At 48.3% G+C, this 20,113-nt stretch overlaps 1 protein-coding gene across 3 annotated transcripts in view; it reads left to right on the top strand.

Annotated features, from left to right (window-relative positions):
• The first annotated feature begins 14,298 nt into the window (after positions 1–14,298).
• The window catches only part of FBXO4 (F-box protein 4), a 164,768-nt gene continuing 158,953 nt past the window's right edge, over positions 14,299–20,113 (top strand). For 2 of the 3 annotated variants that reach the window (XM_085631191.1, XM_085631190.1), the window contains exon 1: positions 14,335–14,755. In XM_085631191.1, the coding sequence (XP_085487317.1) occupies positions 14,573–14,755 (183 nt within the window). In that variant the 5' untranslated portion in view covers positions 14,335–14,572. Of the gene's footprint in view, positions 14,756–20,113 lie in introns of all 3 variants that reach the window. The other variant, XM_085631189.1, reaches the window with a different exon arrangement.

Here is a 20,113-nt window from a genome sequence, read left to right on the forward strand (position 1 = left end):
AACCGGATAAGCTGAGGAGGAATACTGCCCCTGCGCTGTTTGCTGTCTGGGGTTGGCCTGCAGTGGCTGCTTGCTGCCAAGAGAGAGGAGAAAAAGGATTTTGCTGTTTGCTTTGTCACCTGCTTGAAAGAAGATCTCCCAGGGCTTGAAACTGAGCTTTCCTCCTGTTCTGAAGTCTCAGGGACACAAAGACTTCACCACCAGCTCCCCTGAATTTCCTTATTGGGAATTCCCACCTGCAAAGAGGTGCCTGCTGCTGTTCTGGACCTCTAGAGAACTGTTTTCTGCTGAGAACTGGAAAATCTTCGCAACATCGAAGAAGCAAGACGCATCTGCACCTGTTTCCCACACATAGCCAAAGAAACCGTCGCAACACCTGCTGTGGCTCGAGAAAAAGCTGCCCGTCGCATCGAGTGCACCGATATCCGAAGTCCGAGATCACCACACCGAGTCCCACACAAGGCCTGCTGTGCGGCTGCATGAGTTCACGCATCGTCACTGGATCGTCGCATCACATCGAGGCACCAAGTCTGTCGCATCATTGGGGGACGCAGTAAGAAACCTTCACCACCAGCTCCCCTGAATTTCCTTATTGGGAATTTCCACCTGCAAAGAGGTGCCTGCTGCTGTTCTGGACCTCTAGAGAACTGTTTTCTGCTGAGAGCTGGAAAATCGTCGCAACATCGAAGAAGCGAGACGCATCTGCACCTGTTTCTGACTCACCGCCGAAGAAACCGTTGCAGCACCGATCTCGGAAGTCCGAGATCACTGGACCGAGCCAGACGCATGGTCTGCTGTGCGACTGCATGAGTTCACGAATCGTCACCGGATCGTCGCATCACATCGAGGCACCAAGTCTGTCGCATCACCTACTCTTCGTTAAGGAACCAACGCATCACCTCCCCGGTGCTGCAGTAAGGAACCGACACACCACCTTCCCTGCGGCCTGTTTTGTTTGTTTGCATGACGCATCCCAGGTACTTTGTGAGAAAAGGTTTGCTTCTGCAATTTGCTTTGAACTGAACTATTTCTACCATTTTAAAGCCTTATTTTTAATACTGTATTGTGGATTTTTGTCGTTTGGTCTTGTTTTGGTTTAGATAAAGATTACTTATTTTTATAAACTTGTGTGGTGTCCTTTTCCCTGTGTTACTGTATGTGTTCCCAAATGCTTTACACACTGCCTCTGACATAAGCCTCTCAGCTCGTGCCAAGCTACCAAGGGGGTGAACAGGGTTTATTTTAGAAGTGTATCCTCCTTACCCTAACTAGAAGCAAGGGTCCCTATTTAGACAAAGGTACCTAACCTCTGCCAAATAGAGACCCCCATTTCTAACATTGGTTGCAGCGGTGGGATCCTGGACTTGCATTTGTGATTTACATACAGTGATTGGTGTGCACTACTAGTGAGTGCAGACCATTACGCGACCACATACATTTTGGTAGAATTTATTTTTCTTCCTTGGAATCTTTTTGTATCTTGAGAACTGCCAATTGTCACCATGAGTAAACAAGCATCACTTGCATCTGTAGATAGGAGGAATTCCAAACGGTGCTGAGGGCTTGGTTGGGTGCAAGGAATGCCAGTGGGCAGACCGAGGAGCCTTTGGTGGAGGGGGAGAATTTAGAAGGGCAGCAGAATGGGCTAGTGCGCCTAACTGGAGGGGGTAGCAGCAGTGTGTCTTCAAGGGGTCTGTCTCCAGAAGAGTTGGAGGACAGGGAGAAGAGCAGAGTGCATGAGATGAAGCTTGCTAGGCTCAAGCTGGGGAGCCAGTCTGACATACAGAATAAGAAATTGGAGCCGGAGAATAAGAGGTTAGCCATGGAAGAGAAAACAATGCTTTTAGAGCCTGAAAGAGTGTCGAGGGAGTTGAAGCTGAAAACAAAGAGACTAGAGATCACTCACTCTGGTGGCAACACACCATCAGTACCTGTAGAAGGGAAAGTATACATCCCCAAGGATGTTATTAAGGATTTCACAAAGTATGAGGACATTGGTCAGTGGTTCAAGGCCTATGAGGTAGCAATGAGGTCCCACAGAGTCCCTGAGAGAGATTGGGGAGCGGGGTTGTGGGGCTGATTTGTCAGTGACGGAAGGGAGACATTGCTAGCATTGCCCACTGAGGATCAGATGTCTTATGCCCCCATCAAGGAAGCTTTAATGACAAGGTATGGGTTGACCCAAGAGCTGTACAGGCAGAAATTTAGGAACTGCAAGAAGCTGAAGTCAAGTACTTTGGTGGAATATGTATCTTATTTTTGCAGCGCACTGGATGGATGGGTGAAGGGTAGCAAGGTAACTGACTTGCAGGGGTTCTATGATTTGGTAGCATGGGAGCACTTGTCCAGTAGTTGATTTCCAGAGCTACACCAGCACATGAATGACAGTAAGCTGACTGACCCCAGGAAGCTTGCTGTGGAGACGGACCGCTGAGTCAGTACCAGGGTCCACAAAGGTTATGTGGGAGACTCAACCAAAGGTGGGCAGGGTTCCCAGCAGAAGAGCGGGGGGGACAAGGGTAAACAGAATGAGTTCCTAAAAGGGTCCCAAAGTATTCCCCAAGGGAACCAAGGTGAGGGTTCCCAGCCTCCCACTGAAGAGAAACCATGGGTAAGCCTGTTCAGAGGGGTCCCAAGACCTGTTCTTGTTGCGGTCAGGTGGGCCATTTCTGGGGGGATCCTAAGTGTCCCAACCTGGTTACCTCCGTACCCACTGGTGCACCACCCTGGGACCTGGCTAGTGTAGCCTTGGGAGAGGAGTCAGGTGCCCAAGGTGTGTGGGGTCCCGCAGAGATGTCCCTGGTCTCTTTAGGAGACAGTGAGATGGTCCCAAGGACTCACCTGTCTGATAATACTAAAAAATACAGGCAGTGAGTGACCATCAATGGCCATAGTGTGGAGGCTCTGAGAGACACCGGAGCCAGTGTGACAGCTGCCAGTTGTCGGCTTGTGTCTGAAGAGCAGGTGGTCCCCAACACATTCTACCCAGTAGTTGCCGCTGACAATTCCGAGTGCCTCTGAAAAGTGGCACAGGTTCCCTTTGAGTGGGGGGGAAGGGTCTCAGGTACCTTGAAAGTTGCGGTGAGGCCAGCCATGCCTGTTGACTGTCTGCTAGGCAATGATTTGGAGAGCTCCCCTTGGGCAAAGGTGGGGAGCGGAGGTCTCATTTGGAGATGTTGGATCTGCCTGAGAGGGCCTGTGTGACCACTCGGTCAATGGCAGCCGGTAAAGTCATTCAAGAGGACCTGGACCCTGAAAGAGTGGCCCAGGTTCCTGCCTGGAGGAGAAGAGACAGGGGGCATGGGAAACCAGCCCCGAAGTTCCCACAGTCCAGGAGTAGGTTGACCCTGAGGGGGATGCCCTGGAGCCTACAGGGGAACAAGTAGCTGAATTGGGGGACCTGCCTGAGCTGACCCATTGACAGCAAGAAGGAGCATCCACCAGGGAGGAGTTCTGCCAGGCGCTGCAGACGTGCCCTTCTCTCATTGGTATACAGAAACAGGCTGCAAACCAGGCAGCAGGTGATCAGTCCGGGTCACATTGGATATACTAGGAGAATGGTCTTCTGTATAGCAAGCCTAAGGTTGCTGAGCCTGGGTCAGCCCATGTGCTGGTGGTACCCCAGTGCTTCAGAGCCATCCTACTGGGTCTGGCTCATGATGTGCCTTTGGCAGGTACTTTGTGGCAAGACAAGACCTTTGAAAGGCTTGTCACCCACTTTTACCGGCCGCAAATGAGCAAGCATTCTGACGCTCACTGTAGGTCTTGCCAGACTTGCCAGGCAAGTGGTAAGAGTGGGAGGAAGTGTAAGACTCCTCTCCTACCTTTCCATGTGGTCAGCATCCCCTTTGAGAGGGTTGGAATTGACATTGTGGGGCCTCTGGATCCCAAGACAGCCATGGGCAACAGGTTCATCCTGGTCTTGGTGGACCATGCCACCCGGAAACCGGAAGCCATCCCTCTACGGACTGTGACGGCCCCCCGTGGTAGGTCGAGCTTTGATGGGGATTTTTTCCCGAGTGGGGTTCCTCATTGGTCCTGTCCGACTGGGGTACCAACTTCATATCGCAGTATGTGAAGGCCCTGTGGCAGGGGTGTGGTGTAACCTATAAGTTCACCACTCCTTACCACCCCCAAGGTAATGGGCTGGTTGAAAGATTCAACCGGACCCTAAAGGGCATGATTATGGGTCTTGGTGAACCCAAGAGGCGTAAGTGGGACGTCCTCTTACCCTACCTGCTGTTTGTTTGCAGAGAGGTACCGCAGAAGTCCTTAGGTTTCAGTCCCTTTGAGCTCCTGTATGGGCATCCTGTAAGAGGACCTCTGAGTCTGGTGAAAGAAGGCTGGGAGAAAGCTCCCATTAAACCTCCCCAGGATGTATATAGTACAAGCTGGCCTTCAGAAGCCAGACTAAGTGCTTCAGGCAACTCGCTCTGGCGAACATGGAAGCCAGCCAGGAGGAAATGAAATGCTGGTATGATCAGAATGCCACTCTGATCGAGTTTCAGCCTGGACAGAAGGTTTGGGTCATGGCCCCAGTGGAACCTTGTATGCACCAGTATAAGTGGACTGGACCATTTGAGGTGGTGGAGAGCAAGAGTAACATCACCCACTTGGTTGACTTGCAGTCTCCTAGGAAACCTTTGGAGGTCCTGCATGTGAACCGCCTGAAGCCCCACTTGGAGAGGTACGAAGTGGGCATCTCCTAGCAACAGATGCTGGGATCGAAAAGGATACTGAGCCTTATTCCTGACCTCCTGTCTGCAAAGAAGCAAGATGGGTTAGTGGACGGTGTGAACCTCTCTACCGCCCTGACCCCTGAACAGCAGAGTGACTGCCGCCAACTGTTGGGACAGTTTGCTGACCTGTTTTCCCTGACCCCCGGTGTCACTCAGTGGTGTGTCCATGATGTGGACAGTGGGGACAGTCCTCCAGTAAAACATAAGATTTACAGAGTAACTGACAGGGTCAGAGCTTGCATCAAGGAGGAAGTCTCCAAGATGCTGGCACTAGGGGTGATTGAGCACTCAGACAGCCCTTGGGCCAGCCCAGTGGTCTTGGTCCCGAAGGCTGCCGCACCCGGTGCCACACCAGAACTCCGGTTCTGTGTGGACTACCGAGGACTCAATTCAGTCACCAGGACTGATGCGCACCCCGTCCCCAGAGCTGATGAGCTCATCGATCGGTTGGGGGCTGCCCATTACCTCAGTACATTTGACTTAATGTCTGGGTACTGGCAGCTCGCCTTAACTGATGGGCCAGACAGAGGTCTGCATTCCCCACACCAGATGGGCATTACCAATTCCGGGTGATGCCCTTTGGGATGAAGAATGCCCCTGCCACCTTTCAGAGGTTGGTCAACCAGTTGTTGGTTGGGCTGGAGGATTTCAGTGCCACCTACCTGGATGACATTGCAGTGTTCAGTGCCACTTAGGAGGAACATCTGCACCACCTCTGGGAAAGGTTGAAGGTGCTGCGGAGGGCAGGCCTCACGATCAAGGCAAGCAAGTGCCAGATCAGGCAGGGTTCAGTGGTGTACTTGGGACACCAGGTGGGGAGTGGCCAGGTGGCGCCCCTACAGCCCAAGATTGATACCATTCTGGCTTAGGAACCCCCCCCCTCACCAAGACCCAGCCAGAGGTGAGAACCTTTTTAAGTTCTCACCTTTTTAAGACTCACTGGGTATTACAGGAGATTTGTCAGGGGATATGGCACCATTGACAGAGCTGACTTCCAGGAAGCACCCCAAGAGAGTGAATTGGACTGACACCTGCCAGAAGGCGTTTGATGCCCTGAAATCTGCAATGTGCACGGCGTCTGTGCTTAAGGCACCCAACTTCTCAGAAGAGTTCATTGTGCAGACCGGTGCTTCAGAACATGGTGTGGGGGCTGTGCTCTCACAGCTAAATGAGGAGGGCCTAGACCACCCTGTAGCCTTCATTAGTAGGAGGTTACTTCCACAGGAACAGAAGTGGAGTGTGATTGAGCGTGAGGCATTTGCTGTGGTCTGGGCACTGAAGAAGCTGAGACCATACTTGTTTGGGACTCACTTCTGGGTTCAGACAGACCACAGGCCCCTCAGATGGTTGATGCAAATGAGGGGTGAGAATCCAAAGCTGTTGAGGTAGTCCATTCCCCTACAGGGGATGGACTTTACGGTGGAGCACCTCCTTGGTACAGAACACGCCAATGCTGATGGTCTGTCCAGATTATTCCAACTTAGTGAAGAGAACTCCCAAGAGGGTGGGTAGTTCTCCCCACATTTCAGCTGGAGGGGACATGTGTTAGACCTGGCACCATTGGCGGGGGTCTCCCTTCTATTTTGTGCCTTTGCCTCCTGTGATTTGCTATGTGTTGGACTCCACTTTTGCTGGTCTAGATGCTTTGGGAATAAACAGAAAAAACATCAGAGGGTTCCTGAATCAAATGAATAGGGAAAACAGGGGGAATCAATAGACAACAACAAGAACAATTTCCCTATATTTGATTTACAATGGGTAATATATCCATAGAATTATATATCCCAAAGACCAAAAATATTATCTAAAATAAAGTTTATTAAATTATTTGATATGACATAAATATAATAATTATCAAAGAAGTCAAAGAAGTCATGTACACAGATATCAATAATTATGGAGCCCCATAATCACAAAGAGAAAACCAATAGGAAATGTGTGATTACAAAACTAAAAAACAGATCACAAACATATCATGTACAAAACAATCACAAAACAAGCAACAATGAGATGATACATAGAGAAATATACAGTAGTAATATTTACAAAGGGAACACAAAAAGAGGGATGCACCAACAATCACAAAACAAACAGCAATGATATCATACATAAAGGAATATACAATACTGATATTCACAAAGGACACAAGAAAAAGAGATGGGCTGACGCGCGTTTCGGAGGTGAGAAATATTAAGCCAATTCCTTCATCAGGGCGCTGAGGATAGGAGAAGGGTGGCGGCCAACAGCCATCATGGATGTCATGAAAGTATCTCAATATACAATAAACGGGGCTCAATAAATACACATATGTATTTGGTCTGTAGCCAGGGCTCTCACTGACAATGGAGATTGTTGTGCACTTGCAAAGTGCCCCCAGAACTGGTTTTGGCTGGGTACAGACACTCTCTGCCTCAGAAAACAAAGGATTTTTGGGTATAAAAAGAGAGGCCCAGAATCCAGACTTTTAGATCACTTCTGGGAAATCAAGAAGAACCTTTGCCAAGGAGAAGAGCCGGATAAGCTGAGGAGAAATCCTGCCCCTGTGCTGTTTGCTGTCTGGGGTGAGCCTGCAGTGGCTGCTTGCTGCCAAGAAAAAGGAGAAAAAGGACTTTGCTGTTGGCTTTGTCACCTGCTTGAAAGAAGATCTCCAAGGCCTTGAAACTGAGCTTGTCTGCTGTTTTGAAGTCTCAGGGGACAAAGACTTCCCCACCAGCTCCCCTGAATTTCCTGGGAATTCTAACCTGCAAAGAGGTGCCTGCTGCTGTTCTGGACCTCTAGAGAACTGTTTTCCTCTGGGAGCTGGAAAATCGATGCAACATCGAAGAAGCGAGATGCATCTGCACCTGTTTCCGACACATAGCCAAAGAAACCGTCGCAACACCTGCTGTGGCTCGAGAAAAAGCTGCCCGTCGCATCGAGTGCACCGATATCCGAAGTCCGAGATCACCACACCGAGTTCCACACAAGGCAGTTCACGCATCGTCACTGGATCGTCGCATCACATCGAGGCACCAAGTCTGTCGCATCATTGGGGGACGCAGTAAGAAACCGACGCATCACCTCCCTACGCAGTAATAAACTGACACATCACTGACTCTTCGGTAAGGAACAGACGCACCACCTCCCCTGAGCTACAGTAAGGAACCAACGCATCACCTCCCATGATGTAAGAAACCAACACTTTACCTTCCCTGAGTGTAAGGAACGATGCATCACCTTCCCTGCGGCCCGTTTTGTTTGTTTGCGTGACGCATCCCAGGTACTTTGTAAGCAAAGTGTTTCATCTGCAATTTGCTTGGAACTGAACTATTTCTACCATTTAAAAGCCTTATATTTAATACTGTATTGTGGATTTTTGTCATTTGGTCTTGTTCACAAATGCTTTCCACACTGCCTCTGAGATAAGCCTGTCTGCTCGGGCCAAGCTACCAAGCTACCAGGTTTTTTTTTAGAAGTGTATCCCCTTTACCCTGACTAGAAGCAAGGGTCCCTATCTGGACAAAGGTACCTACCTCTGCCAACTAGAGACCCCCATTTCTAGCAACTATCATCCAGGCATGTGACCGTGCTGTTAGTTTATGCGTGTCTTCAATGAGGGAATGCAATTGAGCTACTTTGTTGATGGCTCAGCAGAATGTGGAATATGGTAAATTTAGGTCCCATATGTTGATGGTATTTGTTTCTGGTAGTGAGGACCTCAAGTTTTTACTGTATAGTGAGTTATTGTCATTATCCAATGACTGCCATAACGCACTAGCTAATGTGCTATTATGATTACGCCAGATGTTGTGCCATGTTCTTATGGTAGTGTATCTTCTTGCAATGCTTTGTTTCATTAGACCGAATTCCAGTCGAACTTGGGCAGGGAGGCTCTCTGGGGAAGCCCAAGAACTTGCTTGTAAGTATTTGTTTGTATTTTCTCCAGAGTGGAAGAATCTTTCCTGTGCATGGCAGCACTTGCAAAAGACAGTGATGGTAGTATTTTTGCGATGATAATGGCTAATAGTGGTTTAAAAGAAGGGCTGTCCACCTTTTTAGCAAGTGCACAAAAGGTATGCATCAGCGCCTTACTTTTTTTTCACCAAATGTTGTCTATATATCATGAAATGTTGCTTTTTATCTATGATGAAGACCAGATATTTATAGCTACCCACTTTCTCTAGGGTTATGTTGTTTGATTTGATCCTTGGTGATTTGCCAGTGCCATTTCCCATTGTCATTGTTTTTGTTTTAGTCGTGTTGATTTTCAGTTTGTTTGTCATGTCGAATGCCGAGACTTCATTTATTGACCTTATAGTTCTACTGTTGAATGGCTTAGCTGCACAATGTCATCCACATATGCCAAGTGTGACAGTGGCAGTGTTCCTAGCCTGGGTGGGTGAGAGTTTACTTGATCAAGACCCAATGATAGGTTATAAATAAACTGAAAAAGTGGGGTGTCAAGACGCAGCCTTGCTTTAGGCAAATGGTTCTATTTTTATGCCTGGACAGCTAGCTACCATCCGCCAACTTGATTTGGATCCAGGTGTCGGTGTACAGTTCTTTTATTGCTCGTAGAGTTCTTTCATGGAGCCCCCATCGCCTTAGTTTTGTCCACAATAGGGCTCTATCAACTCGATCAAAGGCGGCTTTCAGGTCTATAAAACATAAAAACAGATTTGTATTATATGAACTGGTATTTATACACATATATCCATTGTTTGACCACTGACTCTGATAACATTAATTAATTTTGATTTGTAACTCTGCTAATCGGCTAATAAACCTTTATGGTTTGCAAATTTAAAACATTAATTACTGTGGAGACTAATGTGCTTCACTGTCATTGATGTGTTGTTGATTAGTTGAGCTACAACCTCTGTCTAGAACTAAAGGTCCATCCGCTCCAGTGCAGCTTGCAATTGAGTTTGCACTAACAATCTGCATGGTGAAAACTCCCTTCTGATGCAACACTAGTGAATACCTTGTCAGGTTGATGGTTCTTTCTAGACATCACATCACCTCTTTGTAATCGCTCTCCCAAAACACATAGCCAGCCGTGCATCCGTTTTTTAGGTCTTGCGCCTAGCGTTGCAGTGCGCGGCACTGCTCGCGCAGCAAGTGACTTCTTGTAGGGGGTAATCGCACACGCTCGTGCGTGTGCTTTTCCTTTTGGCCCACGCTATTGGCCTTTGCGTGCGTCTGTTTAACAAAGACAGCAAGCAATTGGCCAAAGGCGGGCGCATTGCTCCGCCCATGGCCTATTGGTGTTGGTTACCCGCACCGCCGCCATGTGGTTTCAATTATCGTGCCCAGACACGGGTGCGATAATTAACACCACATGTCTCGCTGTGGCGCGCTTGCGCACACCACTCGTTTTTATGCTTCCAATAGGTGAATTCACACGTGATTCCACCAGGGCAATCACTATACAGAATGGAGGCAGGAGCAGTGGTGTACTGACAGTAAGGTGGGTGAGCATAATAGTGCCGAGGATCATGCACGAATTATTTTTTTTTACGGGGAGCACACTGCAGCCAAATAGATTGCTCAGCCATGATTACGGAGACTCAGCGTCTCTTTGCAGCCATAGCGCTTAGTCCGCAGTGCAGCTTCCCTCGCACTTTTATTTTTCAAGACATTGTTTTGTTGCATTTTATATAACTTGAACTTCACCCAAAGGTATTGGAGCGCTTTACATAATAAGCGCTAGTTAGTTACATCACACAAGGTCACTCATATTTCCTTAAGGTACGGAGAGATTTAGCGATTTGGACAGAATAACCTGGTAGCTCTGGTCGTAATGCGAGATCCTCTTCCTTGCCCGACATCATGAGAGCATGTCAGGTCCGCTTTTACCATGTTAGTTCTGCTCTCCGGAGTCCCTAGGCATCCGCCTGTCACCTTTAGAGCACAGTGCGTGACCTGGACTCTGGATTCACAAGATCATGCGCCGCATTCTGTCTCCGAGTCCACTCACTGCACTTTCATTGCCTTCAGCTGCTGCGCGGTTGGTCCCACGAGTATGTCCTATAACTTAATTCAGTGCGCAGGTGGGGGGTTTCCTACAGGCCTCGGGGACTCCGGTAGGCTTTCCTAAAACTTGAAACGTGATGAGGTTGTTGTTTATGACTCTTGTCTTGAGCCAGTCACTTGCGATTCTGATTTATGTTTCGGTCTTCAACAGGCTCATGGAAATAAAAGTGTGCACCTTTTTAGAGGCCGGCGAGCCAACAAATTAACAGGGAGAGCCAGAGCCGAGCCAAGGGTCGGGCTAGTAAATGTAAAAAAAAAGTGCATTCCTTTAACTTCAAGTTTTGACACTAATCGGGCACATTATATATAGCACTGCAGTGAGAAAGTACTTATTAAAAGTAGTAATTTTATGCAACTTGTAGTCTGAACTCACATATTTTAAAGTGCTTTCATACACAATAATGAAGAAAAGAAAGTTTTGGTAAAATAAAGTATTTACATAAGGTCACACAATTTAAGCAGCTAAGCTGCGTTTTATCCAGGTTTTTTTTCACTTTGTGCAAATTAGCTAGAAAATGGGTATCTATTTGTCTTTCCCTATGTTAAGGCTTTGTTTTTACTTTTCAGTGCATGTTTCCGCAGTTCTTAAAATACAGAGCAAACTCGACCCAAAGGATGTTGAGCCGAAGCTGAGACTCGAACCTGGTTCCCCAGTTTGCCACTCTGATTGTAATGCAACATCTCGGGTAGAGGGAGAGATCAATTCGCATGCATTTCTTCCCAATTCCCACGGGTATATCAGTGCTTAATTTGTGCCGGAGTTTTGCAGTACTGACACTGGCACTCTTTTTTTAACACCAGCACTTACGTATCACAGCCCATCACATGGTGGCGCTGTCTATTTTTGTAGGAGCACATCTGTTACCAGTTAAATGCACATTTAAAAACACAATGGTAGAGCGACCAGTCCATTCTTAATGCTCTGGATGGCTTGGAATTGTCCAAACTGTCGCATTTATAGAAGTGTGCTGTTTAGTAGTGAGCTTTATAATAGGATGTGCAGTGATGGGATTTCCAGTTTGTTGGGCAGCTTGCAGAGGCCTCCTGAGCAATAACATAGGCCCTGACACTTGTTTACTCACAAATTAAGCACTAGGTATTATATTCTAAGAAATGTGTTACAAAAATTGAACATAAACGATACTATAGACCAGCAAGCTTGTGTGTGTGTGTGTGTGTGTTTTTGGAGGAAGGTGGATCAAAGCATCTAAGATCTAAAGCTTTTTAACCACCATCGCTTTACCTTATGTGTTGAGATAGGCCCAAGGGACCTTTGGGTGTTCGAGCACTCTAATATTATAACATGACTTAACGTAACATAACATGACATGACACAATCATCAGCATGAGTATGCGAGTGGAGTATGCTATCAAGTTCACAATTGGAATGAGTTGGCTGCAAGTGGGTGTTGTGGACATGAGTGGCCTGTAGTTGCTTTAAAAGGTGGCCTATTGGCTCTTGATATGGTTGTTAAAATCCATATGTTCTGAAGGCAGAGTGGGAACTCTGCAAAGGACTGAGGACAGTATTGCATTTTACACAGCAATCCTAGTGTCAGCCTACAGAGGAGTACGGGATAGAGCACAGGGGATGGCACTGTGACCAAACAAAGGACGAGGGTCTTAAGTGGTGCGGATACTGAGGCAGTGATTTTTAGGTCTCGCTGAGACAGCGCATGAGCTATCTCTTCTAAACCTTTTGTTTCCACCAGTGGGCTAAGGGACAACCCATTGCATACAATTGGTCGGCTTCATTTTTACTCGCTTGATATTGGTCAACTATCATAAGCGCCATTAACCCTCATGTGCTTGTCTCTACCCTGGTGCATAAATGCTTTACTTAAGTCCTTCCAGTGCTCATTTTTGTAGGTGTACCCTACTAGGTGTATTTAAGCACACTACTGGAGTGCTTCTTTTTTCAGCTAACTCACTCATGCACTTCTGCCCCCTCCGCTGTCTGTTACACTTGCCCCCATCCTCCTATTGTTAGCAGTGTTGCATTCCCCCTCCAGCTATTCCGCACTCCTTCCTTCCATTGTTGCCTGTCCACGAGCAACCCACCAGCCCTCCATTCTTCCACTGATGTTTGTCATCACCTAGGCCCTCGCTCGCCCTCCTTTTGTTGTTGCTTGCCTCACCCACCCTCCCTGTCTTTCTTCTTCTGTTATTGCTTGCCCTCACCCATCCTTTCTCCTTCGGTTGTGCTTGTTTCCACCTACCCTCTTGCACTCCCTACTTCCGTTGTTGCTTGCCCCTCCCCTTCTATTGTTGTCAGTGTTGCTTACCCCTCCCACCCAATTACCATCCTGCTGTTGCCCAGGTTGCCCCCCCCTACTGGCATTCAAAAACCGTCCTGACGTGTACAATTCTTGCCGCAGCATAGAGTTTTATTTTCTCTACCGGCATGTTGCCTCTAAAGTATGCGGCCGCCATTTTTTTTTCTATCTGTTTATTTTTGTTACAATCACGGCACCGGTGCTTTAGCTTTAAATATCTCAAGCTAAAGTGCCAGTGCGGCAATTGCTTCAAAAGTGAAGAAATATTTTTAAAATGTGTTTTCGATTTGTTTACTTTTAAAGCAATGAAGTGGTGAAGAATCCAGACGAATGGAGGTAAATTGAGAAACAAAGTTTATTGATGTACTCCACCCATCACACGGAGCATCCCTTTTAAGTCGAGACCCAAACAGTAACTGACTCGTACCCGTTGGAGTCTCTGACAATGGACGCCCCATGCGTGAGCCCCATATTCAAACACATACAAGTAAGCATCTTACAACAATCGGAGGCGCGAGTACCGCATCATGTGAATGATGCATCGCGCGCCTGTCGCGCGATGCATGACCCTTCACATAATGCCGTACCGAGCGTAAGTAACCACCACAAGCAATTTCAGCACCCACGCTTTAGCTTAAGATGTTTGAAGCTAAAGTGCGAGTGCCGCAGTTGATTTTTAATGCAATAGATCTGGAATCACTGAAAATTTGAGCTATTGGTGTTACATTATTATTAGCACCGCCAATAGCTCAAACTTTCACTAAGGCGAGATCTATTATGTTGCAAATGCTTGTTTTTGCTGAGACCACTTGTGTGGAGTCTTTTCTAACTGCCTCACCTGTGCGGGCGATGCCTTTTATTTGGTTTACGAGGTCTCTATGACTACCGGTAGATCAAGCATTGTCTATAAACGCCTCCTCTGATTCTGCTCCACTTGATCAGCCATCTTGGAACTGTAAATCTGTAATCTCAGTAAGAAACTAATGTGTCATACATAGACTTAGCAGCTAAAAAGAAAAATATTTTGTTGTAAGTTGTTATAGAAATGACAAAGTGAGTAGACAAATCTCCATTCATTTTACTGTAGTTGCCTCTACATTATTGCAGTATTTTAAAAGATATAGTAACTAATAATAATTTACATTTTATCTCTGGAAGTAAATGTGTTGTATCGTTACTTTCTACAATATTCTAACAGATGCGAAGTAAATATTCCTACTATAAGATGGCCGTTGTCACTGTCAATTAATACCCGCCTCCCCCACCCTAGTTCGCGCAGGTCATCTCCCGACAACTTCCGCACTGAACTACGTAAAGATGTAAAGCCCGCAAACGTGGAAGCTGAGTCAGGAGATGAGAATATTTCCTGTTGTACAGTGCCGTGTCAACGCAAGGGCGGTGCTAGTGATGGTTCTGCCTACTATAACCTGCGCTTCCTGGTATATCCAAAATACAATTATCAGAACACTGGTGCACTTTAACCCTGGGCACTGTTGACTCACTGAAGTTTCTCGCTAGCCGCAGATTGATCGCGGGCTGCCCATGGCAGAGAATGAGGACCACCCTAGCGAGTGGAGCCGACTGGAGTCCGCTATCCTCAACAGCATTCGACACTTCAGGGACCTCTACCTGCCGAGTGTGAGGAGGAGACGCAGCGAGGATGCATCATTCGTGCAAGAGCGCACTGCCGATGGAGAGCACACCAGCGCCCTGCAGTGTCTACCGGTTAGTGGCCCTGCCTCGTCACTGCAAATCTCACAAGTTTTTATAACTCACAGGGGAGAGAGATATATTGAATGACGTTAGAGAAAACGCTGCCATCCACTGTGATAATATACAAGGAATTATAATAACTTAAAAAGGCGTGACTTCTCAAACTAGTAAGTCGGGTCTCTAATGTGTCCAAAGTGATCCCTTTTCTGTCAACTGAAGCAGTTTGTATGAGGACTCCCCGTGTAGTGGTGGAAGAGCTTCATGATTTCTCGCAGAAGCTGCTATTTCAGACACCACCTATTTGAATAGTCCCATTTAGAGTTCAGGCCCGAGCCCTTCTCACCAGATCCTTTTTGTGAGAGGTCATCCCAACCTCCAAATGTGTGTCTCATTCGCAAAGAATGAGACTTGATGTCTCTACTTGCCAGCATTCTGCGACTAAAAAGATGAAGTCCTTTTCAGGTTTTCAGTCAGCGTAACGATTTGGTCACAGTTGATAAACAGTGCGTGCCCAACATGACATAAAATTACATCATAACACATTAAACCGAGACTGCCCTACCGAGAGGTTCACAAACAATGTGTAAAGCTGTTCGCGTAGTGAGGCTGTTTCATGGTGTAGGAACATAGTGCCAATATCGGCAACAGTTATCACAAAGCACATAAGTACATAAGTACATAAATAAAACACACAACACTGTAATGTAAGTGGCGAAATATTGCTGCAGGTTTATTAGCATAACCAATATGCAAACAAGGTGGGTTATCTTACGGGCGATCCCAGGGCAGGCCAGCCCTATGCCGCCTGCCCGTCTGATAAGCCTAGAGTCACCATGGCAACGCCAACTGGTGTATACCAAATATTGGGAGGGTCCACCCCTCCCATCCGTGGACCACCAGTCCACTTGCTTCACACGCCCCCCCGTGCTGGGTGGGCGGAGCATACATGGCAGCCCCCGGTTGCTCAGACCCACAACCGCCTTTCGGTTAACGGGGCGCCGTCGTTCTTCCAGGGTACACGCTAAAACATCCCTGGGTATCCTGGCTTAGCACCCCGCGGTGCTGCTGCATGATGTACCCCTTGGTATGTGCAGACCCTGGATCGCCCTGTAACTCCTCCTGCAACACAAAGTAAAATTGTTAGAAAAAACCTGCCCCCCCCCTTTGTCCCTCCGGACGCCGGGTAAGCGGAGGGGCGGGCAAGGCGAACGAGCGGACAAGAGGACGAGGAGGGGGTGGAGACAGTATATGTACCCCTGTCTCCTCCCCGCCCTCGCCGGAAACAGCTATCTGTTGGGGTCTCCCCCGGACTAGCCCAGGGACTCGACATCCCACCCCTGTGCCTTCCTGTGGCACTAAGGCGGCCGCCCTCCAAGGGGCGGTCCGCTGCGCAACCCCCCCCCCGGGCAGCCTTACATAGTGCCAATATCGGCAACAGTTATCACAAAGCACATAAGTACATAAGTACATAAATAAAACACACAACACTGTAATGTAAATGGCGAAATATTGCTGCAGGTTTATTAGCATAACCAATATGCAAACAAGGTGGGTTATCTTACGGGCGATCCCAGGGCAGGCCAGCCCTATGCCGCCTGCCCGTCTGATAAGCCTAGAGTCACCATGGCAACGCCAACTGGTGTATACCAAATATTGGGAGGGTCCACCCCTCCCATCCGTGGACCACCAGTCCACTTGCTTTACACGCCCCCCCGTGCTGGGTGGGCGGAGCATACATGGCAGCCCCCGGTTGCTCAGACCCACAACCGCCTTTCGGTTAACGGGGCGCCGTCGTTCTTCCAGGGGACACGCTAAAACATCCCTGGGTATCCTGGCTTAGCACCCCGCAGTGCTGCTGCATGATGTACCCCTTGGTATGTGCAGACCCTGGATCGCCCTGTAACTCCTCCACAGCCTTGGGAGTTGCCACCGTCACTACCAGGGCCACCCACCAAGGTAGACCTGTTTACTTACAACCTGCTGCAGCCAAAGCTTCCCCTAGGTCCAGTAGGAAAACATCCATGCCTAAACTAGAGAGGTGCACTTCATCTCCCTCCAGGCACCCTGTGGACTTGAAGCCAAGACCTCTTTGCTCTGCGCAACTGCGCATGGCTCCCGGTAGGCCTTTATACCTGCAGCATACCGATACCGGGCTTCTCCCAGGTCCAGCCAAAACAAGTCTACGCCCAACCGGGCCGGCGGCCAGCGTGCACCATCAGGACAGATTCCCCCATCCTTTCTAAACTCCCCCGTGGATTTGACTGAAATGACCTTAAACCTAAAATAAGCGATGGTCCAAAGTTGCCTTTGCATGGCTTTAAGAACAATCCCTTTGACAAGACACTCCTGCCTGGCAGTGCCCATGCGGGAGGAGGTAAGAGTTGACAAGCCCGCCTCGCTTCCTCTTTCACTCCGTTGGAGTACGCCCATCCCACCAAATGTAAAGCCTTGCCCTCCCAAAATGTTGCTAGTATACCAGGGAGGGACAGGTCAGGGTGACCACAGAGGAGAACAACGTGTAAAATGCTTCTCTAATTGAATACTAGGAAAGCCAATTGTTCTCCTGCTGATTAGTAGCCCAAAAGTGTTACCCCGGTGTTTCCCTTTATCATATGGACCATACTCCCCTGTTGGAAGGCCACTTCCACAACCTGCATAGCTGTCATCCAGTGCTGGAGGGCGGGAGAAGTTACCCGGAACCGATACTCGCATCACCGGTACCTGTTTCGTCGAACTCAAGGGCGGGCTACTAAGTGAGCAACCAGGCTCCGCCCTAGTATCCAGAGGTCAAACCCAAGCCCCTCCCAGTTCTGCTGCTTCACCTGCCTGTTAACAGGAATCCCAGGGCAGACCACCGGCCTATAACCCATGCTTGGCCATGCCTGAGCTAAAATACCTCTGAACAGCATGACAACAGTCTAACCACCAGCATTGCGTTCTGAATGTTTCTGACACTGCCGAGAAACGTGCGCATAACTAAAGCAACTGGCACCATGCCATAAAATTAACAATTCAGCCTTCTATGAAACAAGACGTGCCCTTGTGGCGATCCGAGTAGTGCTTCCTCCAAGCCAGCAGCCCTACCCAGGCAACCTGCACCCTCTTGGCACTGGCACACCCCCGCCCCAGCTGCCCTAGAGTGCCTGGTTGTGTGTGGCCACAACCTACGTTTCATCACTGCGTCATACCGGGGTATGATGACATCTAACTCTACTGCTGAGTGCCCGTTGCACCATCGCAAGTCTGCCTTTGCTTTGCCTGCTCAGGGTCTGGCTGCAAAGTTGGATGACATTGACCCCCAGCCCAGGGCGAAAATGGCAGCTTTACAGTATCTGGTGCTATAGACGGTCCCCGTACCCTGATGGAACAAAATGCAATTTCCTTGCTCCTGTTGAGCACGAACCCAGAAGCAATTGCTCACCATGGTTCAATACCTTCCTGCTGCTAATCATTTCCTAGCTGAATGTTGACAAATCCATGTTCTGTGAAGGCACTACTTCGCAGCCTGCGCCATTCTGTCAGTGCCGAAAAGACCTTTGTCATGCTGCCTGGCCTAATCAATCTTGCCCTGTTCTAGAAGCGCCCGCTTCAGCCGTGGAGCAAACAACTCGCCAGTAACCCCAAACTGGCCCTGATGCGAGACAAACCGGGCCAAGGCACAACAGTGAGTGTACTAACTAATAGCAGGTCTAACAGCATCAACAGGCATCCTCAGCTTACAATAGGCGTGATGGAGTGAGGGTTTCCAGTGAGAATCAAGATGACAGCTTCCCATCTGACCGACCGTGGTGGGAACCACTCCTGTATATTCTAGTACACATGGTCCCAGTTCGCCTGTCACTGCCTGATCGACGTGACCTAGGTACATGGTCCCCTTGCATGGCGGTATGCCATCGAGACCAACATCCAGTCCCCGATAAGTACCACTATCTGCCTACGCTACAATCTTGCCTGGCGTTCCTTCATGCCCAGATATACCACGCGATGATTGCTCTCCTCCGTCACTTGACCCGACCACACCTAGAAGAACAAACACAGCGAGAGGAAGCAGCCTGTGACCTGCCCCAAAAATCACCATCCCGCAACAAACCGACCCAATGGAAAGACAAGCGCCTAACGCTCTACACCCGCGGATGACCCAGGAAATAACCCATCGTTTAACAATCGAGTAAATAACAACGGACATCCTTTCAGCATCTGAAGGCCTAGCCCTTCAGAAGTAACCTGGGAGCCCAACGCCAGGCATCAGGACAGGCCTCGGCACCTGTGGCGTGTGTGATCTTTGCCCACTACCGTGTGAGCCGGGGCCCCCGTTGCATTTTTTTTTTTTGGTCACTGAAGCACACGAAAACCACCCTAGCTGTTCCTTGCCGCTAGGACATCCTACCCTCAGGAGGCCAAGAACGACCAGGTAACATTAACACTCACTCAACACTAGGCGTAACTCTTTGCTTCGCCTAGGTGCTGGATGCAAAGTGACACCTCCCCCTGCTCCCGACCATAGTGGTGGGGAGCAGCTCCAGTTACATGACATACCGCGCCCTAGCATCGCATCTCTATATTTTCAACGCGAAGAGCACTACCTACCCAAGCCCATCTATCGGCTGGTCAGTGCTTTTAATTGCATATGGTGAAATAATTCACCATCAAGCTTTGTTGCAAGGCCCACCAAGAGCTATTCTACCTCATGTCACCCTGCCTGCGTGTACGACAACTGGGCTGTCCCCCCACACTAGTAAACAGCCAATTCTTTAGGAAAGACACCAACAGCGCAAGCTACAAGTATTGGATAAGAATTAAAAACTGGTCTGCAGGGCTCCCCAACTATCTCGTTTCCGAAGTAGGGAGACGCGATAAGTCCTGCAGGCCACTTGTAGCATTAATTTACAGGTCCTCGGTACAAATAGCACCATATAATCAGTACTTAATAGTAAATTAAGTGTGCGAAATAGGTGTTTGGAATTCACCAGGTTTAAGTGGGAGAGCACAAGCCTTATACTATGGTAGCAGGAGTTGAAGTGTACAGAGCCCTGTGGCCGACTGAAACAGGTTCTGTCACAGAGGCAAACATTTACAGGATGCCAAAATACCCATACACATATCCAACATTTCAAATGTCACTGTGCTAAGATGTAACAACTTGATAAAGAAAAAGGGGCACTGCCTTCCAATGGCACAGGGTATGAAGCCATAAATATTAGAGATATTCCAAAGTCAATCATTAAGGGGAAATTAGGCAGGTAGACAGGGAAATGCAGTTCAAAGAATCCTGCGATACGAATAAGAGTATGAACATAGTTCAGGTATTTTAATGATGAGATAAATCACCTCATTGAGTGACCATTCCAATCAATGCTATATGCAGTGTGC

Source organism: Triturus cristatus, chromosome 2_1 (assembly GCF_964204655.1).
Source record: "Triturus cristatus chromosome 2_1, aTriCri1.1, whole genome shotgun sequence".
Classification (NCBI taxonomy): Eukaryota; Metazoa; Chordata; class Amphibia; order Caudata; family Salamandridae; genus Triturus; species Triturus cristatus.